This window comes from Rhinoraja longicauda, chromosome 18 (assembly GCF_053455715.1).
Source record: "Rhinoraja longicauda isolate Sanriku21f chromosome 18, sRhiLon1.1, whole genome shotgun sequence".
In the NCBI taxonomy this organism is placed as follows: Eukaryota; Metazoa; Chordata; class Chondrichthyes; order Rajiformes; family Arhynchobatidae; genus Rhinoraja; species Rhinoraja longicauda.
In genome coordinates, this window is record NC_135970.1 from 19510367 (window position 1) to 19536912 (window position 26546).

The 26546-nt window shown below is 43.1% G+C and overlaps 1 protein-coding gene across 5 annotated transcripts in view; it reads left to right on the plus strand.

The window, feature by feature from the left end:
• The window catches only part of LOC144602306 (BTB/POZ domain-containing protein 10-like), a 62581-nt gene extending 36443 nt beyond the window's left edge, over nt 1-26138 (plus strand). For 4 of the 5 annotated variants that reach the window (XM_078415249.1, XM_078415253.1, XM_078415252.1 and 1 more), the window contains 7 exons: nt 5540-5736; nt 12241-12526; nt 14454-14556; nt 17845-17965; nt 19944-20141; nt 23957-24067; nt 25136-26138. In XM_078415249.1, the coding sequence (XP_078271375.1) occupies nt 5540-5736; nt 12241-12526; nt 14454-14556; nt 17845-17965; nt 19944-20141; nt 23957-24067; nt 25136-25434 (1315 nt within the window). In that variant the 3' untranslated portion in view covers nt 25435-26138. Of the gene's footprint in view, nt 1-5522; nt 5737-12240; nt 12527-14453; nt 14557-17844; nt 17966-19943; nt 20142-23956; nt 24068-25135 lie in introns of all 5 variants that reach the window. The other variant, XM_078415255.1, reaches the window with a different exon arrangement.
• The last annotated feature ends 408 nt before the right edge of the window (nt 26139-26546 follow it).

The window sequence follows — 26546 nt, forward strand, 5'->3', positions numbered from 1 at the left end:
TCTCTCTCTCACACACACACACACTCTGCTCTCTCTCTCTCTCTCTCTCTCTCTCTCTCTCTCTCTCTCTCTCTCTCTCTCTCTCCCTCCCTCCCTCCCTCCCTCTCCCTCTCCCTCTCTCTCTCTCTCTCTCTCTCTCTCTCTCTCTCTCTCTCTCTCTCTTTTCTGACGATGGCTGACGATGGCTGCCACGGTGTACTGCTCCTTGCTGTTTTGTATGTATTTGTTGTATGTGATGTCTGTGGAAATCCCACAAAGATCACTTTCACGAGGGAGGTGCTCCTTAACATCAGACATACGGTATCTTCAAACATCGTTCCAGATTTCTGCTACTCGCTGGATTATTTGGACATACTCGTCGGCGAGGCTGTGGCTGCGTTCAAGGTCTTGAAACGGAGGAGGACTTGTGGGAAGCGCTCTGGAGGACTCCGGCAACGAGGATTACACACACCGCTCCCGAGTATATTCCTCGCAAATCTACGTTCTCTCAACAACAAAGTGGACATACTACAACTCCTGTGTCACACTAACAAGGACTTCTCTCGAGCCGCTGCCCTGATGTTCACCGAGACCTGACTGTCGACCCTGGACAATGTGCTGCAACTGGCTGGCTTTCAACTACACAGAGTGGACCGCGACGCAGAGGCAACGGGAAAATCAAGAGGAGGTGGAGAAAGCCTCTACACTAACCAGGACTGGTGCAGCGACATCACGGTAATGTCTAACTTCTGTTCCCCCAATCTAGAATCTTTCTTTATCAACTGCAAACCCTTTTAATCTCTGAGGGAATTTACCTCTTTTATTCTCACTGGAGTTTACATCCCCCCCAAGCCTGCGTGCGTGAAGCGCAAACGCAACTCGCTGACCAGGTATTGAAGGTAGAGAGTGACTCCATGGTCATTGTTTTAACAAGGTCAACCTCAGTCGTGAGCTCCCAAAGAACAGACTTCATGTTACCTGCCCCACCAGAGGAAGAGAACACTTGATCACTGCTACACTTCAATCAAGAACGCATATCGCTCTGTTTCTCGGGCGGCTCTGGGTCTCTCCGATCATTGTTTAGTTCACCTTATTCTGACCTACAGGCAGAAACTAAAATCTGCTAAACCTGTGGTCAGAACAACGAAAAGGTGGACGAGCGAGGGCATTGAAAAACTACAGTCCTGCTTTGACTGCACTGATTGGAATGTGTTCAGGGAAGCAACCACCAGCCTCGATGAGTACACAGACATTGTGACATCCTATGTCAGCTTTTGCGAGGACAGTTGCATTCCCACGAAGACCCGGATCTGGTTCAAGAACAACAAGCCCTGGTTCACAGCAGAACTCAGACAGCTCCGCCAGTCAAAAGATGAGGCCTACAGGAGTGGGGATACAGACCTCTACAGGCAGGCCAAGTACAAGCTGAGAAGAGGAATCAGAGCTGGCAAGGAAAGGTACTCTGAGAAGCTGAGGAGCAAGTTCTCAGTTAATGACGCTTCTTCAGTTTGGAAGGGCTTGCAAGAAATCACCAGCTACAAGAGGAATTCCTTGGACAATCGTCAGCTGACCAACGACCTGAACTAGTTTTACTGCAGGTTCGAGAAACAGAAACACAATCCTGGGATCCCATCCCCCCCCCCTCCCCCACCATCATCACTTCACACGTACTCACAGACTGACTCAAGTTTGCAAAGACTGGACCCTTCCCCACCCATTCCTCTCCAAACAGCAATTCACACGTACTCACAGCCTAACCACATTCTGAAAAGACTGGACCTTTCCCCACCCACTCCTCCCCAAGTAACAATTCACACCTCCTCACAGACTTACTTAAGTTTGCAAAGACTGGACCCTTCCCCACCCACTCCTCCCCAGACAGCAATTCACACCTTCTCGCAGACTGACTCAAGTTTGCAAAGACTAGCCCCTCCCCCCCCCACCCCTTTGCAATCACCAATTTGTTCATTCACAAAATGCTGGAGTAACTCAGCAGGCTATTTGTTCATCCTCACAGAATGACTCCAGTTTAACAATAGAAATTGCAGAGGTGGAGAGGCTATTCAAGAAACAGAAAAGCCTGAAATCTCCAGGACCGGACAAATGTTTCCCCCTCTACCCTCAAGCTCTGTGCCGAACAACTGGCACCGGATCTACACAGACATTTTCAACCAGTCCCTGCAAACCTGCACCCAGCTAAAAAACATCACAAACCGCCTGCTGGACCCCTTGCAGTTTGCATACAGGGCCAATAGATCGGTGGATGACGCAGTCAACCTAGGCCTGCACTTCATCCTCCAGCACCTAGACCGCAAGGGGACCTATGCCATGATTCTGTTTGTGGATTTTAGCTCTGCATTTAACACCACTGTGCTGGAGCTACTACACTCCAAACTCTCATAGTTGACTGTGGCTGAACCCTTCTGTCAGTGGATTATCAACTTCCTGACAGACAGGAAGCAGCACGCGAGGCTGGGAAAGCACATCTCGGACCCGCAGACCCTCAGCATAGGAGCACCGCAAGGCTGCGTACTCTCCCCTCTCCTTTACACTCTCTACACCAATGACCTCACCTCCACGGACTTCTCTGTCAAGCTCCTCAAGTGTGCGGATGACACTACCCTGATTGGACTGATCCAGGATAGGGAGGAATCTGCCTACAGATGGGAAGTGACACAGCTGCCATCGCAACAACCTGGAGCTCAATGCTCTCAAGACAGTGGAACTGATTGTAGACTTTCGAGGAGCTCCCCCTTCCCTCTCCCCACTCACAATCAACAACACCACAGTCACATCTGTGGAGTCATTTAAGTTCCTTGGAACCATCATCTCCAGGGACCTTAAATGGGGGGCCACCATTGACTCCACAGTCAAAAAGGCCCAACAGAGGATGTACTTCCTGTGGCAGCTGAGGAAACACAATCTGCCACAGGCAATGATGGTCCAATTCTATATTGCTATCATTGAGTCCGTCCTCACCTTATCCATCATGGTCTGGTTTGGCTCAGCCACCAAACATGACATCCGGAGGCTGCAACGGATCATTCGCACAATGAGAAGGTTGTTGGCTGCAACCTTTCCCCCATTGACGAACTGTACACTGCAAGGGCCAGGAAGCGAGTGGGCAAGATCATCTCTGACCCCTCTCTCCCTGGTCACAAACTCTTCGAAGCACTTCCCTCTGGAAGGCGACTCCGGACTGTCAAAGCAGCCACAGCCAGAAATAAAAACAGCTTTTTTCCACAAGTGGTAGTTCAACTCAATAACCAAAGTCTGTCGTTTCTTTTTTGCTCTGGTTTATTTTTCACCCACATGTTTGGACCATAATGTATCCTTATTGTTTTGATGTGTTTATGCTTTATTCTTAATTGTTAACTGTATGTTTGTGTTGTCATTTGTGAGCGGAGCACCAAGGCACATTCCTTGTAAATGCATACTTGGACAATAAACGTATTCATTCATTCATTCATTCATTCATTCATTCATTCATTCATTCACTCACTCATTCACTCATTCACTCACTCACTCACTCATTCACTACTCTCTATTGCATTCTTGAGGCAACTTTCTCACTCAGAGAGTAATCCGCGTATGGAACAAGCTGCCAGAGGATGCTATAGAAGTAGACTCAATTCTAGCTTTTAAGACATTTGGACATATATGTGGATAGGTTAACCAGCATCTGCAGTTCCTTTTGTCTATGGGTGGGAAGGGTTCAGAGGGCTACGGGCTGAATGCAGGCAAATGGTACAGGCCCAGAATGCTAGCTTGATCGGCATGGATAAAGTGGGCTGAAGGACCTGTTTCCATGCTGTACATCTCTGACTTAAAATTACAGCTGTGACCATTTGCTGCTGTTTCAGCATATAACCTAATATTTTACTCAAGGGTTTTAGACCAGGTAAGTTAGTGTTGTGTAAAACAAAGTTCTGGAGGATTTTGGAGAAACAGGCAATATCTTTGAAGGGAAATGGACCATCAATTTCCCTTCACAGATGCTGCCTGGCCCATTGAGTTTCGCTTAGGATTCCAGCATGTGCAGTTCCTTGTGTGTCCAACTTGGTGTGGAATGTTCAGAGAAAGGTTTTGCAATGAAAGTGGAGCTTTTCCAAGCTTCTTTAAGTGAAGCTCAGTGGCCACTTCAATTGGTAACTTAGCTTATCTGCTGTGTATGAAATTCAAGAATTGTATAGCAGAGATGAGGGGCAATCAGCATACTTTGAAAAATCTATCAGTCACCTTCCCCAAGATTTTTCCATTTGACACTTGAGCCAATTTTCTTTTTCATTTAAAAACCTCAAATACGTTTCAAACAGTGGTGGGGCATTCAAAGTCCTATATATAAATACATGCAAAAATATTTAAAAGTTCTCGGCCTATTCCTTTGTGCTATTGGTAATGTACTTAACATTTCCCTCTACTTTATCAGCCAGTATAAGTAGTTTATAAAAAATATATATAAAAACATTTTAATTTTCAAGATAATTTCTTTGATTCAGTGACTTAGTAAAAGGTCCCACAATGTTGCATTGTAATCAAACATAAAGTTGATACCGAGCCATGCAAGGAGCTGTTAGTTTAGTTGACTTCATTCTTGTCACACATACTGACGTACAGTGAAAAGCTTTTGTTTGTGTACTGTCCATTCAAAGAAAAGACTATACACGAATACAATCAAACCATCCACAGTGCACGGATAAAGGGTTCAACATTTAGTGCAAGATATAGCATTGAAGACATTTGAACTACCTTCAATGAGTTAGATGGGAGATTAGGACCACACTCTAGCTAGTGAGAGGACCGTTCAGTTGCCTGATAACAGCTGGGAAGGTGTGCATTTTCAAACTGCCTGATGGGAGAGGGGAGTAGAAGGAGAGGTGAGACTGCTATGATTATGCTGGCGGCCTTGCCGAGGTAGCATGAAGTGTAGATGGGGTCAGTTGAAGGGAGGTTGGTTTGGTTATGGTCTAAGCTAATGTTCACAAATCTCTGCAATTTCATGCTGTCTTAGATGGAGCCATTTCCAAACCAGGCTGTGGTGCATTCCGATTATATGCTTTTGATGGCACATCTGTAGAAATTGGTGGGGGTTGTTGGGGACATGAGTGTTGGTGGGATCATTAGGGACATGAGCAAAAGTATTGTCAGTGAGATTGAATAAAGAAGGAAAAAGGTTGGGAGGTTTAGGGAGAGATAAGGAAGACTGCAGTTATCTTGGATGAGCTAACTGGGAATGGGCAGAATGAGGCTATGGAGATGTTTGAAAACAAGATAAGAAGATTGAGTCATTGCTTAACCGGGTGCAGTGTAGTTCACAAGCACAGGCTGGATGGATGAATTAATGTAACAGGGCTACATTAATTAAGCTAGGACAAGCATAACAGTTCTGGATAACTGTGCAAAATAGGACAAATGAGGTAGCTAGCATTAAATATTCTTGTGAATGCACCTGAACTAAGATTTAATGATTACGACTTTCATGGAAGTATCAGTAATGCGTTAAACACTCACATTTAAAACATTTTTTTTTTGCTCCTGACCAGATGGTTTTGTTTTGCAGTGCTCCTCCGCGCACACCAAAGTTTGGAGCGGCCCGAATGAACAAAATGAGCCTCCATGCAGCCTCCGGGTATGAACGGTCGCGAGATCGGCGCAGGTCAAGCGATCGCTCTCGTGACTCATCACACGAAAGGACAGAAGGGCAGCTCACCCCCTGCATCAGGAACGTTACTTCGCCAACTCGACAACATCACGGTGGTGAGCTGGATTTCACAATGCCCTACTCCTATTGTAGATTATGTGTTTCTTGTTATTAATGAGCAGCAAGGCAAGACATATAGTTCTTTACCTTTTTTTTCCTGTCAAAGTGACTTTTCCTTTCAACGTGGAAGAGGTAATCAGCGACTTTCTGGTCCCATGCTTGTCTAATGGAGGGTAGAGAGCTGCACTAATTTAAAAAAATAATTCTGCGCCCAACTCATTTACCTGGTGACGTCATGATGGGATTCTGGCATTCATTGCCAGTTGTGAAACAAAGTCTTGTATTTGACAGCCTTGCCAGCCACAACCTTGGTAAGTATAAAAATCAATCACTTAAAAAGGCTAATACTCCTCAGGAGAATTGAGTGGAAAGATGCCTAGCTGCCGACTGACAGCTACTGCCTTCCAGCAAAGATTATGCTCAAAGCTATAGTTTCAATGTTTTATTAAAAGTTTCTTGTTGTTTTATCCGAGAATCATACATTGAGGTTTCAATGAATGCCAATTCTCCGTGGTATGAGTTCAATTGAATTCTTCACAGAGAGTTATAACAACATTCACACTCGAACAAAGAACATAACATTATACAGCACAGGAGCAGGCCCTTCGACCTACAATGACCATGCCAAGCAGGGTGCCAAGTCTGACTGCAGGTGGTCCATTCCCTGCATATCCATGTGCTCATCTAAAAGTCTCTTATCGTATCAGCGTTCACCACCATTCCTAGCAGCACTCATCGAGGCACACACCATGTAAAAAAACAACTTGCCTTGCATGACTCCTTTAAACTTTGTCCCTCTATGCCCTCTAGTCTTTGACATTTCCACTCTGGAGTGGTGGGGGGGAGGTTTTGACTGCCTTTCATATCTGTCAATGACTCTCCCAATTTTATAAACTTCCATTAGATCATTCTCAACCTCCAACACTCCAAAGAAAACAGTCCAAGTTTGTCCAACCTCTCCTTGTAGCTAATACCCTCTATTCCAGGCAACATTCTGGAAAACCTCTTCTGTATCTCTCCAAACCCTCACATTTTTCTTGTATTGGGCTAACCAGAACTGCACACAATACCGTAAATATGGCTTCACTAAAGTTATATAAAGCTGTATCATGACCTCCTGACTCTTATACTTAATGTCTTGATTAAAGAAGGCAGGCATACTATGCTCATTCTCTCCTATTCTCCCTTGTGTTGCCACTTTTAGGGAGTTATTGACTTGGACCCCAAGATCCCTCTGTACATTAATGTTGTTAAGGATCTCAGATTCGTGCCCTTACATTCAAACTCTTAAACTGCAACACCTCACACTTGCTTGGATTAAACTCCATCTGCCCATTTCTGCAGCTGATCTATATCCCACTGTATAATTTGACAACCTTCCTCATAGTCCGCAACTCCACCAATTTCTGTGCAAACTTGCTGCAAACATGCGAACCAACCCATGTACGTTTATGTCCAAGTTGTTAAGACATATCACAAACGAGAGATCCCAGCACAGATCCCTGCGGAACTTTACTGGTCTCAGATCTCCACCCAGAATAACGCCCTTCCACTACAACTCTGCCTTCCATGGGTATGCCAGTTCTCAAGGTTTCAAGGTCAGTTTATTGTCACGTGTACCAATTGTACCAATTAAGGTACAGTGAAATTTGAATTGCCATACTAAGTGAAAAGCAACGACACACAAAACTACATAAAAGTTAACTTAAACATCCATCACAGTGGATTTCACATTCCTCACTGTGATGGAAGGCAATAAAGTTCAAGCTTCTTCCTCTTTGTTATCTCGCAGTCGGGGCAGTCAAGCCATCCGCAGTCGGGGCGATCAAAGTCCCCGCAGCCGACGAACGGAGTGATCACAACTCCCGCGTCGGGGGCGGTTGAAGCTCTCCGCGGCATGGAGCTCCTGAGTTGGCCTCTTTTTACCAGAGACCGCGGGCTTCATGATGTTAAAGTCCACAGGCCCCGCGGTTGGAGCTTTGATCCCCGGCAAAGGGATCGCAAGCTCCGCGATGTTAAAGTCCCGCAGACTCCTGCAGCTTGGAGCGCCCGTCGGTCTCCAGGAAAGGCCGCCAACTCCACGATGTTAGGCCGCAGTGGGGACGGAGATACGCTACGGAAAAAAATCGTATCTCCATCGAGGAAAGAGATTGAAAAAAAGTTCCCCCCACCCCCACATAAAACAAACCAAGGAACTCTAAAACATACCTTTTAACACATACTAAAAATAACAAAAGAAAGAAAGGACAAACAGGCTGTTGGCGAGCCAGCCACTGAATCCGAATGACCAAGTCACTGTTAGTTGAAGGAGTTAGTGGTAAAATTGATGTGGAGAATGATGATTGATTGAAAGATGCAGCATGGAAATGGGCCTTCCGGCCAACCGAGTCCACGCTGACCATTGATCACCCATTCACATTAGTTCTATGTTATCCCATTTTTACTTCCACTCCCTTCAAACAAGTGGCAATTTACAGAGGCCAATTTGTAAGGGGTTAAACATTCGACATTTCGCCATATGGGTTTTATTGCAGGGGTGTAAAAAAGGTGTAAAAGCTCCAGCTCGATTATGTTGCCAGGACATCCTGTTGTCAACATGGAGGCACGGTTTATGGCTAAGTGCATCCTTTGATGGTTGACCATCCTTTGATTATGGGTAACTGGCTTTAAGGCTTTTGATGGTTGACCATCCTTTGATATGGGTAACTGGCTTTAAGGCTTTGATGCTTAACCATCCTTTGATGGTTAAGGGGAACATTTGGTCATATCGACTGTTCTTTGGTCCTGGGAATACCGAGGACATGTAGGTCACACAGGACATGGAGGACATGGGGGTCCTGAAGGGCACACAAAGATTTATAGGACATTGTAAAACTTGCCGTATAAGGTAGCAACAGGAAATGTACTGGCACATGTATTTTGGGTATAAATATGTGTAATTGTTAGCATTCGGGGAGAGAGACTACACTAGCTTCCTGAGTGTTTCTAAACGCTCTGGTTTCTAGACTCTCTCCCACCTGGGTAAGTAGAATAAAGAGGTTATACGAATTCGGTTGTCTGACTATTCTGTTCATAGGGCACGAACTACAACAAATTAACCTAGAAACCCACACACCTTAGTGATCTGGGAGGAAGCCGATGCATCCAAAGAAAACCCACACAGTCACAGGGAGAACATGCTAACTGCACACAGACAGCATTTGAGGACCGCATGGGAGGATAGGTAATAAAACACTGAAGTAAAGTACAACAAACAACACAGTTTAGGAACTCTGGGATTGAGATTTTTTTTGTGCTTTGGCACCTATAGTTATTCTTGGCTCCTTTGGCCTTTAAATAGATATGACTCATTCACAATGCTGGTGTTACAAATTACAGTATGAAAATAATAGTTCATATTGTCAGTAAATTCAAATATTTTCAAAGGTGAAAACCTGAAACCTGGGATCTTATTTTGCTAAATTTGTAGTTTGTCCATGAATAAAATTCTAGTGTATTTATAATACCTGCTTTTTAGCATTGTCAGCAATTGTTTGCATTTTAATAAATACAGGGGTAAACAACATAATGTATATTGTAGACGTATATCGACAATGGAATGTCATGCAAGGCCAAACCGCAAACTGCTGCAGTGGGAGTTTAAGTCCAGCGTCATTCAGCTAATCCTGTTCAGTATATAAAGACTATGGTATATATTTTAAAAGAATTATTTGCTAAAGCTTTATTGATCTTGCATTGACATTAATTCAAGCCCTTCTCCGGTGCCTGAGGATTTAAACGGAGCTGACAATCCTGTGCAATGTGGGCAGTTGGTTAAAAAAAAAAAATTGTAGAATCTTTGAAAAGTAGTTTGTTACAAAACTGGTAGTCATTGTTTTAAGTGGGTTAAGTTCACGCATCACTGGCAGAGGAGAAAATATGCCAACACACTGCTGGGTGCTGAAAGTATGGAGCTGATCTATGATCTGAGCAATTACTAGTTCTCCCATTCGAGCCCTGACCTCAGCATTGTGGGCTTAAGTTCCAGGGAGAGGTTGGATAGACTGGAATTTTTTCTTGTGGCCTCATTGAGGGGTATGGATAAAGTCGACACAAAGTCTTTTTCCCAGGGTAGAGGATTCTAAAACTGGAGGGCATAAACTTGAGGTGAGAGGGGAGAGATTTAGGAGAGACCTCAGGGACAACCTTTTCACTCTGAAGAAGGGTTTTGACTCAAAACGTCATCCATTCCTTCTCTCCAGAGATGTTGCCTGTCCAGCTGCTTTTTTCACTCGGAGGTTGGTTCATGTCCAGAATGAGCTGCCAGAGGAAGCTATAGAAGTGGATACAATCATGTCTTTTAAAAGACATTTGGACAGATATTTGGATAGGAAGTGTTTCGAGGACTATGTGCCAAATGCAGGCAAATGGGATTAGCCCAATATGTCAGCTTGTTCGGCATGGACAAGGTGGGACGAAGAGCCTGTTTCCATACAGTACAGCTCTAAGACTCTCTGACTCTCTTTATGGTGAGGCATTCAAATATTTCTATATATTTTCAAACCAGAGAGTCTCCTTGTTCGTAATATGTTGCCTAATATACGTCGAATGTTGTGGACATGAATAAACTTAGCTAATTATATTCTTAAATCCACAATGTAATCTCACATTTGTACTTAACCGACTTTATAAAGTTCCAATTTGAGGAGTGAACTCAGCGGAAAGCAGCAGTAATTCGACTGAAAATTGATCTGATGCGTGTTCGAGGTAGTTTTGAACTTTAGGAAGTTATTTTGGCACATCTACCATCTTATCTCCCTCTCTACCTCTAATGATATGCCTCAGAGTATACCTTATAATGCTCAAAAAGACCGAAAGGAATATTTAACCAGAGAAAATTCTTAGGATTTAGAATATGTGTCTTTGACTGATCCAAAACAACTGATATCATTTGGCTTTTATGTAATAAACGATAGTACGGGCATGGGTTTCTATTTCACCCATAAGATTTGCAAAGTGAAATTTTGAAGTCAAATCAAGGCTATCTGTTACATTTATTTCTTCTGTAGAAACCCAAATCTTATTTTCAGCTAGTCCTCTGCTTAACTGACATCAGACCCCAGTTGCTTGATGCCCAGTATTGTGGTTGCTGCATAATCCATGCCAAATTATAACTGGAATATACTTCCAAGATTTCTGAGTAGCCTATTAAAGACTTGGTTTCTGCTTACAACTTTCATCAGATCCACAACTCATGGAGTCATAGAGCCCAGAAAAATGTTTGTACTTGTAATGTATACATCCAGCTTTAGAGGTTAGTGAAAGGTACAGTGGTACAGTGATACCTGTTCCGAGGTACAGTGAAAGGCTTTTGGAAAGTGGAGATGGATGCACAAGATCCAGTTTTAGTGGAGCTAAAATGCCTCATTAAGAAATGATGCAGCTCTCCTTAGCAAAGCAGATATGAGCAGTTCAGTCTGACTTCAGTTATGACAAAATTAAACAATTGATAACGTATCCACTATTCAATCAAGGTAATAACCAGTTGCCTCAAGGTTTATGTTCTCAACTTTTTCAATAGTATTTTGGCTGGTACAGGTCCACCACTGATTTTCCCGCAACCTTGGTTCCAGAGCCTTGCTGGATTATCCATTTTACCAGACCAACAAAGGTCACGCTTGCAAATGGAGTCGAACGATACTGAACAGTTCGCCTAGGCCGTCGGGTGGGCAAGATACCAGGCCGCAAAGTCAGCCAGGGGAACGGTTCTGGCTGGGGCGGAGTTCCAGAGACTCAATCTCAGGGCTCAGGGTCCTTAAAGTGCACTCTTAACTTTGTCTGGATTAAAGGAGGTGCTGAACCATCAGTTGCCTGAAATTCGGTGATGGACCTGTACATTTGGTCCATTAACTTTGGGCCAGAGTAGAAGATGACACTCCAATGCTGAAACACCTTGCTGTTTCCAACATCCATGAAAATTAACTAATGCTGGAAAATGAAATGTTTTATAACATAATTATGAATTTAGTTTATTGTCACATGTTCCAAGGTACAGTGAAAGGCTTTTGTTATGTGCTAACCAGTCAGCGGAAAGACAATACAAGATTACAATCGAACCATCCACAGTGCACAGATACATGAGAAAGGGAATAATGTTAATAACATTTCGTATAAGATAAAGTCCAGTAAAGTATGTAATCCATGTATGTCATATCTCTTTTTTTCTCCCCTAATAATTTGATACTCAGCGATTTGACCTTAATTCTTCCACCAATGTAGAGCAGAGGTAAGGTAGATATCATCTCTTCATTTTACCAAAACCAATTTCATTTTGGCTGAAAAGTTCCAAGTATAAGTCAAATAGACTCTCGATAGTCAGAGATCCTCTTTTTTACCAATAGGACGACTTGCATGTGGTAATGGCAGGGCTGGACCAGGATTGGGCAGGATCTAGGCATGCTGTTGCACAGAAAGTGTTTGCAAATGATGGTAGGTTTTTACTGTGATGTTTTTGCCTTTAGACCGAGAAAAGGATCACATCTCTACTTCACGGCCCAGCAGCCCTCGTCTTCAAAAGATTTCCTCAATTGGCTCCAGCAGCATTGGCAACCTCAGCCGGAATTGTAGCCAGTCCACTGCTGATGGGACATGCAAGTCAGCTGAGGAGATGGTTTTTGTCTACGAGAACCCAAAGGAAGGAACTCGAAGCGTCCGCACTTCAGAACGAGTGACGCTCATTGTGGACAACACTAGATTTGTAGTGGATCCTTCCATTTTCACTGCACAACCCAACACAATGCTGGGCAGGTAAGCAGTGTCCACAAAATGTCCCTACTCCATAAAGGACAAGAAACCTAAGGTTCAAGTTTAATATATCCGTGTCATGGTTACCCAGCCATTGAAACCGAAACCATACTCCCCAATACTTGCATTGCACTTGGAATCGTTGGATTGTGTAACTCTGCAGGTGACACTCAGCCCATTTTGTTGATGGTAGAGGTCATATTAGTGTTATCTCTGCTCTTTCCTCCTATTTAGATCATAGAACAGCACAGCGCAGGAACAAGCCCTTCAGACCACAATATTTGTGCAAACCACAATGCCAAATTAAACCAGCCCTACCTGCCTGCACGTGATGTACATCCCTCCAATCCCTCCGTGTTTTCTGCAGATTTTTACATTTCAAGTTTCCATTCCCTATTTTTTTCATTTCTTCTGCTTCCACTGCATTTTTAGACAGCATTTCGTATCTCACTTTGCAAACAAAATCCCATTGTGTCTCTGGGTCTATTTTTTTTTAGATGTACTGATTGAGGGTGTGGAATTTTGCATTGTGCTCTATTTCTGCCTCACGGCTGCAATAATTCTATCAAATATATTGATAGGAATGGATAAGGTTTAGGTTTATTATATTGTCGAGTGTATCGAGGTACAGTGAAAAGGTTTGTTTTGCATGTTGTCCAATAAAATCGGATATTACTGTGCATAAATACAATCAGGCCATTATCAAGTACAATAGGTAGAGCAAAGGGAAAGATATAGAGTGCAGAATATAGTTCTCGCATTGTAGCCCATCAGTTCCATAGACAAAATACAATATCTACAATGGGGTTGAGGTGAATCGGGCAGTACACTAGTTCGTGGAAGGACCATTCAGAAGCCTGATAACAGAGGGGAAGAAGCTATTTATGAGTCTGGAATTTCCTCAGTTTCCTGAAGAAGTGGAAGCATTAGTGTGCCATATTGGCTTCAGTGTGGTTGGTCCACAACAGGTCGTTGGTAATATTTACGCCAGGGAACTTGAAGCTCTCAACCACTTCCACCGGCATCATTGATGGTGATTGGGCCACATTCTCCAACAGGCCCCCCGAGGTCGATAACTAGCTCCTTCGTCTTGTTGACAGAGTGCTAATGTATAATATGATAGGATCATTCTGGGTTGCAGAAACAGCCCCGCACACATCCATGAGGCACTAATTTCACGAGGCACCTGCTCCTTAAATCTCTCTCTCATCCCTCTGTGGACAAATGTGAAATCTTACGAGTTTGTTATCAAGATGGGGACTATCTTTTTCTCTGATTATTTCCCTTCTTTCCCCTCGCATACCAAATCAAACCCCTTCACACTGGTCCTGTGTATATATTGTGTGCAGTTGTCACCCCATTATAGGAAGGTTGGACAGGATGCAGAAGAAGTTTTTCAGGGTGCTGCCTGGATTAGACGGTATCAGCTATAAAGAGAGGTTAAGACAGAATTGGATTATTTTCTCTGGAGAATGTTTAAGAGCAAAGCATTGGCAGATTGGAAGTTGTTGCAGTTCACTGTGCAGGGGTTGATAATATTTTGTTAACATAATATCAGCCACATTGAAAGATCTCATTGAAAATAATATTAAAACTACTATTCATCACTATTATAATGTGTTGAATTTAAGAGGAAACATTTTGAAATTTTTGGAAGGGATGTGTGAAATTGGAATGATTTTCTTGACTTTGACTTGCTATTTAAAATGAATGTTGTGCTGTCTTTATACATCACACTCGTATCCCACCCTCCTTCAAAGCCTGGAGTTGTTCAAGGTTGAACGGTTAGGACGCCCTTCTGTTTCAGTTCTGTTAATTAATTCTCTGCTTCACAGCTTCAACTGAACATTAAATAGGCCTTTTCCCTCGACAAGTGAAGTAGTCAATACAAATTTATCGATATGTTTCTAACCACTCTGTGTCCCCACAGGATGTTTGGATCGGGAAGAGAGCACAATTTTACACGTCCAAATGAAAAGGGAGAGTACGATGTGGCAGAAGGAATCAGCTCCACGGTGTTTCGAGCTATTTTGGTAAATTTATGGCATTGAAGATTTGCAGTGTTGCTGTGGTACTGAGCTTGTGAGAGTTTGAAAACAAAATCTGCCACTGTTGTATGGATGGGCTGTTTTTATTTGAGTAAATGCTTTTTAAATGACAGGAAATACTAGTTAATTACTTGCTCCATTTGAAACAATGAGGGCAAACAAAATCTGTGCCTCTGATGGACGTGAGCGGATATTAATATGCATCAGAGTTGACTCATTCTTACAAATTTTAAAATGGCATGCTGTCAGAAGCAGAGCAATATAAGGACCTAAAACAGATCTGAAAGGCTTTACTTAGACCGTCCATAGGTTGTGATGCATTGGCCTTGCATAACTGTCTTTTGGTGCTGCATTTAAACCCTTCTGCACAGAGGGGTCTATAGCACATTATTGGGTTTAGAATGTCAAATAATGCAACTCCATCTGTTCACTACAACATTAGATGCAGGTATTCATCCTGTCATATGGAAATTCGCCCTGACTTGTTAATCATATTTTGCAACATAGTAAAATATTGCAAAAGGCAAAGCTATTTATTTTTTCCTGATAGGATAGGATAGGATAGGAGACTAAGCATGGTATAGTTTAAATAATAAATTAAATTAATATATAATTAAATTGTATCTATATATGTGGATATATATGTGGAAGGATTTAGAGGGCTCTGGGCCACATGCAGGCCCAGATATGCCAACTTGGTCAGCATGGGCAAGTTGGGCCAATGGGGCTGTTTCTGTGCTGTACAGCTCTATGACTCAATAAAGGCAAATGAAAATCAAAAAATGCAGCAGCGAGATTATCTGAAATAAAACAGAAAATGATGAAAATACGTGAGTCAGACTACATTTGGCATAGGGGGAATAGAGTTCAATGTTTTACCTCGGACAAAGGAAAGTTCTGTGGTGTTGAGCACTATCACCCTGCTGTCAGAACGTCGCTGTAGGTGTGCCTCCTTACAGGGACTAGTTCCACTTGTCTTCAGCTGCTTCGTCAATAGCATTTTGTCCATCGTAGAGTCCGAGGTGGGTCTGTTTGCTGATGATCTATCTGCATGGTTGTGGAGTTGGAGGGGTTAAATAACCCACGGATGAGGTGACCCGAGATAGAAAGATTTCAAGCTGTAAGGAAGTTTATAAATAGTGGAGAATTGAGCACAGTTCTGGTCCTCCAGCTATAAGAAAGATATTAAATTTGAAAGAATGAAGAAATGATTCACGAGGATGTTGGCGGGCTGGAGGGCTTATGTTTTAAGGAGAGGCGGGATAGGCTGGTAGTTTTTTTTCCCTGGAGCGAAAAAATATTGAAGGGTGACCACATAGATATATATAAAGTCATAAGGCATAGTTAAGGTGGGTGGTCCCAGTCTTTTTCCCAGTGCAGGGAAGGGCATAGATTTAAGATGGGAGGGGAAAGATTTAAAAGGGACCTGAGGAGCAAATTTTACAGAGTGGTGGTATACGGAGCGAGCTGCCAGATATCATTTGTGTTCAAAATACATTTAAAAAGGTACGTGGATAGAAAAGGTTGATAGGAGTATGGACCTGGTGCAGGAAAATTGGGCCAACCACGATAGACATCTTGGTTAGCAGGGAGGAGTTGGGACTGACGGGCCTGTTTCCATGCTATATAACTCTCCGACTCTATTGAGCTTATCTTCACAGCCAAACTCAAAGTCCACCACTTGGTGAGCAAGGGGAGCAGGGGAATGGAACACCACCATGTGGACGACCCTCCGAGCCACACACCTTTCTGACTTAGAAAAATTTCAGCGTTCCTTCATGTTCATTAGATTTATTTTTTGGCACTCATTACTTTGTAGCCTGGGAGAAGCTGTGATTGAAGGTCATAAACGTGGCCCACCATTACCTTCTGAAGGACAAGTGGTGAAGGCACTAAATGCAATGATGCTTCTATCTGCAAAATGAACAGATAACATACTAATTTTCTCCTGATGAATGGACATTAGTTAATAATATAATTAATATTAATTAATAACACCCACTTCCTAAATAAGGAATACAAATATGCTTTCCCTTTTCAAACCTTTGCATTAGTCAGGAATGTTTATTCGTTAACGATTTGTCAGCTGCAACTCACATTAACAGCAACTGACATTGTATGAAAAAAGCTAGTAGGTCTGGAACACAAATCCCATCTCAAACGTACAATTTCAAATGACCCGGTGTTGAGGGAAAAGCTGTGAAAATTGCTGAATTGTTTAAGAACCATACAGATTTACAAAATGAGGCAATTCTTTCTACACTCAGCCTATATTGATGCTGCCCTACACTTCACAGTGGACGTGTTCTCCACATGATGACTTGCCTTGCCAAGTCCACTGTTGTTGAGGTAACTTAAGAATGGCCAATCAGTAGACATACTGGTCCTGTCCACAGCCCAAAATAAAGTTTGAAAAAATAGTCAATTATAAGACCATAGCAGAATTAGGCCATTTGCTCAAATTCCACGAGAGTGAATTTTATTCTGTATCTCATTCATTCTGTCAACTCCTACATTCAATGGCTGATCTATCTTTCCCTCGCAACCCCATTCTTTTGCCTTTTCCCTGTAACTTTTGACACCCTTACCAATCAAGAATCTATCAATCTCAGCCTTAAAAATACCCAATGTCTTGGCCTCCACAGCTAGCTGGCAATGAATGCCACAGATTATTATAATGGAGCCGGATTTTCTGAATCATTTTGTGAAGAAGTCAGATTAACGAGACTATTTTATGGATTAATTTCTGCTAACAGTTTTAGTCTAAAGAAAAGTTCCAACCCAAAACTTACTGTCCATTCCCTCCACAGATACTGCCTGATCCATTGAGTTCCTCCAGCACTTTGTTTTTTTTGTATTTAAAATGGAAGCTGCCTTGCCCTTGCACCGTCACTTGCTAGTGGAGAGTGTAACCACTGTGTGCCATTTACAAAGGCCGTTTCTATTTTTTGATATAGTAAGTGGAATTTATCATGCAGAAGTAAGGATAACTTGTGGGAACACATTTCGGACTGGTTATCTCCCATCTGAAAACCATAGTTAGTCTCCGCTTTCTGTATACAGCTTTTTTTTAGATCAGCTTTTGAGATGAACTGCTAGGATTAGCAGCTTTACATCTAAGTGTCAGCACTGTGGCTTTGTGTGCTGCAGTTTAAAGTCATTCCGTCTGCTGCGTGGGTTCCATTAACACAGCAAAATCTCGTTACCTGTATTTTTAATGCTTTTCTGTTTCAATTTCCCTTGTCAAGCTATTATATTTTTAACGTTATTCAGGATTATTACAAGACTGGTATAATCCGATGTCCAGATGGGATTTCAATTCCTGAATTGAGGGAAGCCTGTGACTACCTCTGCATCTCCTTTGACTACAGTACCATCAAATGCAGAGATCTCAGTAAGTGCTGTCTCTCCGGCAAACGTGGCTTTTACCAAATGCCTATAGAATGTGGAACAGTACAGCACAGGAACAGGCCCTCCACATGTCTGTGCCGAACATCATACCCTGTTAATCTCCTTTGACTGCACGTGATGAAAAACCTCTTAACCGCCACTATCATATCTGTTTCCACCACCACCCATGGCAGCGTGTTCCAGGCACGTGCCACTCTGTGCATAAAGAGACCTGGCCCTGCTCATCTTTAAACTTTCCCCCTCTGACCTTAAAATTATGGCCTCAGCCGTTGATATTTCCACTCTGGGTAAAACGTTTGACTGTCTACTCCATCTTTGCCCATCATAATTTTATAAACTTCTATCAGGTCTAGCCTCAGCCTCTGTCTTTCCAGAGAAAATAATCCATGTTTGTCCACCCTCTCCTTATAGCTAATACTCTCCATTCCAGGCAGCATTTTAGTGAACCTCTTCTGCACTGTCTCCAAAGCTTCTGTGTCCTAGTAATCATCTGCATTTTGCAGGCTTGCACTAAAAGCAGTTTCAGCATGATGAGAGTAGTACAATCTGATGCAATTTTGATGAGTGAGGGAGAATAATCTGGACTGGCATGTGGAAATCATGAAAGGGGTCAGGGCATGTTAAGGAAATTTTCTGTGGGAAGAAAAGAAACTTATTGTTTCCTTGACTTAATGGAGAACAGATTAGATCTTTGCCAAGGATTGGAAACAATATTGTAGCGCTGCTCTTTAAGAAGGGTGTCAAGGCATTCAAGATCAGTAGAGCGGATTTACTTTCATGGCATCAAGTAGGAACCACCTGAGCTCATGAGAGGGAGGAAAGCCTCCCAGGCTGTTGTTCAACCCATCTCACCTGCTCGGCAAACTGCTGCTTGTTGTGCTCCACTCATGCTATACTTTAAGCAACCGGCCTGTATACCGATGAGGTCTCACTCGACCCGGAAGGCGAGCAGTCTTCTGTCTTTCAAAGGGAAAATCATGGGCAAGTAAAGTGTAGCAGAGTTTCCAGTTAAATTGAATTGCGGATTGGGTGTCAGGGTTGTCTACTTCATATGTTCATTGGTAACTGGCCTCAAGATTCATCAGCATGTTACTTGGGCTTGCGTCTTGAATTATAAGGAGACATAGGTTAGGCGTGGAATTTTTCTCTTTAAACCATGGGATGCTGAGACACAACCTTATGGAGGTGCACAAGAACATGAGGGTAATGGATGAAGTGAACACTGACATTCTTTTTCATATGGTGTGGGTATTCTAAAACTAGAGGGCATTGGCATAAGGTGAGAGGGCAGAGACTTAAGATGGACCTAAGGGACACCTTTTCACTTGGCGGATAGTCTGCAACTGGAATGAGCTACCAGAGGAAGATTTGAAGAATGCGGAGAGGATATTTCCACTAGTGGGAGAGTCTAGGGCAAGAGGCCATAGCCTCAGAATAAAAGGACGTACCTTTACAAAGGCGATGAGGAGGAATTCTTTTATTTGGTGGGTGGTGAATCTGTGGAATTCATTGCCACAAATGGCTGTGAAGGCCAAGTTGATGAATATTTTTAATGTGGAGATTGTCAGATTCTTGATTAGTAAAGGTGTCAAGTGTTATGGGGAGAATGCAGAAGAATGGGGTTGAGAAAGAAAGATAGATCAGCCATGATTGAATTGGGGATTAGACTTGATGGTCCGAATGACCTAATTTTGCTCCTGGCACTTATGAATTTATTCAGAAACAGAACATTATGACTTTAAAAAAACTTCTGGACAGAGATATGGATGGGAAGGGTTTAGAAGGATGTGGGACATATCAGGCAAATACGACCATCCCAGAATGCCAAATTGGTCAGCTTGGACAAGATGGGCCAAATGGGCTGTTTTGTGCTGTGACTATCTGGATTTTACTATCGCTCTGTACTTTGTCGTTTTGTGCACCTCCTGAGGTTCTTACCAATTGGGTTTTGTGCTTTCAAGGTGCCCTCATGCATGAGCTCTCCAATGATGGTGCACGCAAGCAGTTTGAATCTTACCTGGAAGAAATGATTCTTCCGCTGATGGTAGCCAGTGCTCAGAGCGGCGACCGGGAATGTCACATCGTCGTGTTAACTGATGACGATGTGGTCGACTGGGATGAGGAGTATCCACCGCAGATGGGAGAAGAATATTCACAAAGTAAGCTGGTGACTGGATCCATGTACACAGGCGACCCCCTGCATTACGGTTGTTCGTGTTACCGAAATTGGCCCTTACGAGATTCTCAAATCATAAATTTGAGAAATGGAATAAAATTCACCCATCGTGTAAATTGAGAGATCAATAAGTAAATAAATCAACACTATTTGTTTTTTGCTACTTGCCTTTCTTGATGCATGCAATGTAATGGAATGCTGCAATGTAATGGAAAATTGTATGTTTTCTATGAATGCAACCCTCCTCTCCGTAATGCAGGTTTGCCTTTAATTGTAAGGCTTTAAACTTGTAGCTATTTACAGTTTTAATTGTTCAATTCCTCTTTAAGAACTCGCTGTCAGGCGCATGTTTGTCTTTGGATACAAGGAACTACAGATGCTGGTTTACAAAAAAAGACACAAAGTGCTGAAGTAACTTAGAGGGTCAGGCAGCATCTCTAGAGAACATGCATAAGTGATATTTCAATGTTGGGAGCCTTCTTCAGATCCATCATCTATCCATGTTCTCCAGAGATGCTGCCTGGCCCGTTGAGTTACTCCAGCACTTTGTCTTTTTTTACATGTTTATCTTTATCTAATTCTGTTTGCAGTTCAGTCCTAGCACTAAGATCACTGATCTCATTCTGGTATTGAAATTTGTTTGAAGTCTTACAATTCTTAAAACTTCTTGGTCTCCTTAAATTTTATTTAGAAACGTACTTTAAACAAAGATGATTGTATACCATTGCTTAATCTAGAATTAAAGCAAGTCTAAGCAGTAGTAAACTTGAAACTACCAGTTTTCGATAAATGTTTGTCAATATCCTCAAGGGAGGGAAATTTGCCATCCTTATCCTGTCTCACCTGTGTGTCACTTGAGACCAACCTGACTGTTAACTGAACTAAACACAACGTGCTGAAGTAATTCAATGAATCAGGCAGCATCTGTGGCAGGAATGGATAGATAACGTTTCGGATTGGGATGCTTCTGAAGAAGAAGCCAGAAGAAGGGTCCTGACCTGAAATGACACCTATCCATTCACTCCACAGATGCTGCCTAACCCAATGAGTTACTCCAGCACTTTGTGTTTTGCTAAAGAGCCCAGCATCTGCTGTTCCTTGTGTCTCCATCTGACTGTTTGCTACACAGCCACAATGATCTTCTATGGACAGTGTCTATTATAGCTACCTAGTATTAAGGATATTAATTTATTGCATTAGTGATTATATTATCTGATTATTTGTATTATTGGATCTATGGGCCTGTTAAGCTGTAACAAGTACGAATGTAATTGTTCCATTGTCGCTACATATGACAATCAGACATCTGAATGTGGTTACACATCCGCCACACATTGAGTGATGCAAGGGGCTTCAGGGTCTCAATAACCTCCTGTTCTACTGTCAAACTATAAGAAGTGCTTTGACATGTTTAAGCATCGCTCACTGAAGCAGTTTTGAAACGAGCAGAAAATGCAGCACACAGTTTATACACTAGCATCAACTCATTGCTGTGCATTCATTTCTTGCTAAGCTATTTTAAAGTTGATTAATTATTGGCCAGGCCTCAGGAGAGTTCTCCTGCTGTTTAAAATAATTGTGAGATGTGTCACAAGAACCTGAGAGTCATAGAATCATAGAGCTGTACAATATAGAAAAGGGTCCTTCGGTCTACCTTATCCATCCTGACCAAGTTGGCATACTAGGCTGGTCCCCTTTGCCTTCATTTGGTTCACAGCCTTCCTCTGAAGGCATCTTATCTATATATCTGTCTGAATACCTTTTAAAGGTCAGGATCCTCTTATATAGCTTCCGCTGGCAGCTCATTCCAGTTATGAACAACCTTCTGAGTGAAAAGGTAGTCCTTGAGGTTCCTCTTAAATCTCTGTCCTCTTATACCTCTCCCCTCTCATCTGAAGCCTAAGACCTCTAGTTTCAGAATTCTCTACCCGGGGAAAAAGACTGTGAACGTTCACTTTATCCATGTCCCTCATAATCTTGTACACCTCAATAAGGTCACACTTCAACCTCTTTACTCTCCAAAGCTAAAGCGTTCCAAGCTATGCAACCTCTCCCTACAATTCAAACCCAAGCCACACCCTGGAGAGAACACACAGATGTCTCATCTGAAAGACTATGCTCCCTCGTGACTGGGGTTGTCTGCCTGGATCTTGTACTATCTTTGGTAGAAGACTTTTAGTATGATCTTTGACTCAGACAGCCACCTTGAGTGATGTAATCTTCTGAAATTTCATGGCAAAGACGTTTGCTCGCACTGTATTTCTTGGAGCGAGTGCAGGATTCTGAGGTGTGATCTGATTGAGGTTTATAAAATCATGAGGGGAATAGATAGAGTGAATGCGTAGAGACTTTCTCCCCATGGGAGGAAAATCAAGAAGAAGCGGTCATAGGTTTAAGGTGAGAGGGGAAAGAGGAGGGGCAACTTTTTTTATAAGAGGGTGTTGGGTATATGGTAATGAGCCATCAGAGGAAGCAGTTGAGGCAGGTACAATACCAACATTTGAAAGACATTTGGACAGGTACATGGATAGGAAAGTTTAGAGGAATATTGGCTAAAGGCAGACAAATGGGACTAGCTTAGATGGGCTTCTTATTCGGGATGCACAAGCTGAGCAGAAGGACCTGTATCTGTGCTGCGTGACTAATGTGGAGTCAAGTCCTGTGGTCTTTGGATGCCAACTTTGTGTTCGGAATGATTTTGTGTAGCAGCTTATTCTTTCATATTTCTGCTCTGCTCTAACAAACGTGCACTTTCCAGAACTAGCTTGCACCTCCACGCAACCTTCTGCCGAGTACTTTGGTTCTGTCTTCACTGAGGAAGACACAATCTCCCAGAAATACTAGGGGACCGAGGATCTAGTGGGAGAGAGGAACTGAAGGGAATCCACATTAGTCAGGAAATGGTGTTAGTTAAACTGTTGGGACTGAAGGCAGATAAATCCCCAGGGCCTGATGGTCTGCATCCCAGAGTACTTAAGGAGGTGGCCCTAGAAATTGTGGATGCAGTGGTGATCATTTTCCAATATTCTCTCGGCTCTGGATTAGTTCCTGTGGATTGGAGGGTAGCCAATGTAACCCCACTTTTTAAGAAAGGAGGAGAGAGAAAACGGGGAATTATAGACCAGTTAGCCTTGCATCAGTGGTGGGGAAGATGCTTGCGTCGATTGTTAAAGATGTTATAGCAGCGCATTTGGAAAGCAGTGACAGGATCGGTCAAAGTCAGCATGGATTTATGAAGGGGAAATCATGCTTGACTAATCTTCTGGAGTTTTTTGAGAATGTACAAGTAGAATGGATAAGGGAGAGCCAATGGATGTGGTGTATCTGGACTTTCAAAAAGCCTTTGACAAGGTCCCACACAAGAGATTAGTGTGCAAAATTAGAGCACATGGTTTTGGGGTAGGGTATTGACATGGATAGAGAACTGATTGGCAGACAGGACGCAAAGAGTCGGAATTAAAGGATCCTTTTCAGAATGGCAGGCAGTGACTAGTGGGGTACCACAAGGCTCGGTGCTGGGACCCCAGTTATTTACAATATATATATTAAAGGTTTAGACGAGGGAATTAAATGTGACATCTCCAAGTCAGGATCGAACCCGGATCTCTGGAGCTGTAAGGTAGCAACTCTACCACCACGCCACCATGCCGCCCCATGTTGTTTGAGTCTATGTACCTTTGATGCTGCTGTAAACAAGATTTTCATTGTATCTGTACCTCACCATAGTTGTGTGTATGTGGCAAAAAAATGGAACAAACTTGAAATGTAGTCATCGTAATGTAAATCTTATTTGTCCAGTTATTTACAGTACCAAGTTATACCGATTCTTCAAATATATTGAGAACAGAGATGTGGCCAAGACTGTCCTGAAGGAGCGAGGATTGAAGAAGATCAGACTGGGAATTGAAGGTACGTGGAGGTTTTCGCTGACTGGAGTAGGTAAACCTTCTCCATAAATGCCAGAGAAACCTGGGAGTGAACTAAGCTATAAAGTGAAGTATTGTAACCTGCAGCAGACCCAACTTGTCCATGCTGACGAAGATGCTCCATCCACGATAGTCTCACTTGCCCGCGTTTGGCCTATATCTAAAAGTTTTCTATCCATGTACCTGTCCAAATGTCTTTTCAAAGACATATCATAAGTCATAGGAGCAGAATTAGGCCACTGAGCCCATCGAGTGCTCCGCCATACCATCATGGCTGATCTCTTGCCCTCTCAACCTCATACGCCACCCTTCTCTCCGTAACCTTTAACACCTGTACTAATGTTATTCTTGTCTCAACTCTTTCCTCTGGTAGCTCATACCCACTACCTTCTGTGTGGAACTTTAGCCCCTCAAGTTCCTATTAAACCTTTCCTCTCTCACCGTAAACCTCTGCCTTCTAGTTCTTGATTCTCTCACCAAGGGGAAAAAGCCTCTGTGTGATCACCCCATCTTTCACCTTGTGCACTATCTCCAGAGCAATCACATCCACACAACACAACTAAAATCCGGATTCATGTTTGCTTCCCACAAGTGTTTGAGTGATCAGATGTGCATCTAACAGGTGCATGCCAAGTATTGTTGTGTCTATTCTGGGTTAGAGCACAGAACAGTTCAGCACAGAAACAGGCTTTTTGGCCCACAATGTGTACTGAGCATGTCATGTTAAACTGAAGTCGGCCTGCTCGTGGTCCACATCCCTTCATTCTCTACAGCCAATCTAAAAGCCTCTTAAACGCTACTACTGTATCTGCTTCCACCACCACCCTTAGCGCAGCACGTTCCAGGCACCCACCACTCTGTGTTTTGTGTGTCTGTGTGTGTGAAAAAAACTTCCATTCTGTGTGTGTGTGTGTGTAAAAAAAAAAAATCCTTTCCCTGCACATCTCCTTTAAACTTTTGCTCCTCTGACCTAGAAGCTGTGGGCTCAGGTCTTTGATGTTTCTACCCCAGGAGAAAGGCTGCAGCATCATGTGTGGCCCTCTGTGTTTAGGTTACCCCACGTACAAGGAAAAGGTGAAGAAAAGGCCTGGGGGCCGTCCCGAGGTCATCTACAACTACGTGCAGCGGCCCTTCATCAGGATGTCCTGGGAAAAGGAGGAAGGGAAGAGCCGCCACGTGGACTTCCAGTGTGTGAAGAGCAAGTCCATCACCAACCTGGCGGCGGCGGCAGCTGACATCCCACAGGACCAGCTGGTGGTCATGCACACCGTGCCCCAGGTGGATGAGCTCGACAACCTCCCCAACAGCAACAACGAGCCCGACCTGGAGCCCCCACCCCCGGCGGTCTGACGGCTCGCGTGAGTGGGGAGGGTGGGTAGAGAGGGTCGTGGGAAACCCTCGCGCATGCTGCTGGTGATTGACGTTGTCATGATGCATTTATCCGTGCAAGAGAAAACAGTGTCAGCGTTGTACACTAATCTGAACCACCCATAGCCGTAACCAAGTGACCCGCTCCATGTATTGTTACCACTTGTGTTTCACAAGCAACAAGGCCAACAGCCGATTGCTTTTGGTTGTGAGAGGAAGGGTGAGAGAGGAATGTCTTTAATTCTTCCACATTCTTATTTTTTAATGCACAATGTTACTTAAAAAAGTGATTGCAGCCTGGGTGCTATGTACCGGGAATGGCTTTGATCTGCAATTTTTTTTGTTTCAAAAAGCCACCTGTACCGTGAAATGCATTAAGTTTGTGCCAGATGCAGCATGGTTGACACAGCACAGGGTGAAACACAGGACAAGGGGGTCTCCAAGTTCTGTGCACCAAATTTGCCCAGGTGGTTTGAAGCATTTGTACTTCAGGCAAATTTATCAGGGGCGGTGGGGCATAGAGTAAATATTCTAGGTATCGCTGTGTTGCGGAGGCAAGTGCTGTCCCGTGAAATCATTATGACGTTTATTATAATTTCCTGAATTATATGTACATGTTGCAGGAGTGTTCTTTGTATTTCTAACAGCTGAGGAATGATTATATAAATAAACATCACAAGCATTTCTGCCTCTTTGGATGTTGTTTTCTTATCACCTTTTTCCAAGCTGACTATTTGGAATGTGTCAAAGCACCTCTTCATTTTGCTTCCCCTTCTGTTGTGCGGCAATATCAGTCCCAGCGCAATTGACCAGTAGGCTAAATATTGGTTCTGAACACCATTGTAGCTGTGCAAAGTCATTGTTTTGGAGAGACTTTGTATTTTAGTGTGGATAGGGTGCAGATGGATGTCAGTTTAGGGCTGCACAGCAGTAGAGTTGTGGCCTTTCAGCTCCAGAGACCCCAGTTCGATCCTAACTACGGGTGCTGTCTGTACAGAGTGTGTACGTTCTCCCTGTGACCACGTGGGTTTCCTCCCACACTAAAGACGTACAGTTTGTAAATTATCCCTAGTGTGTAGGATAGTGCTAGTGTA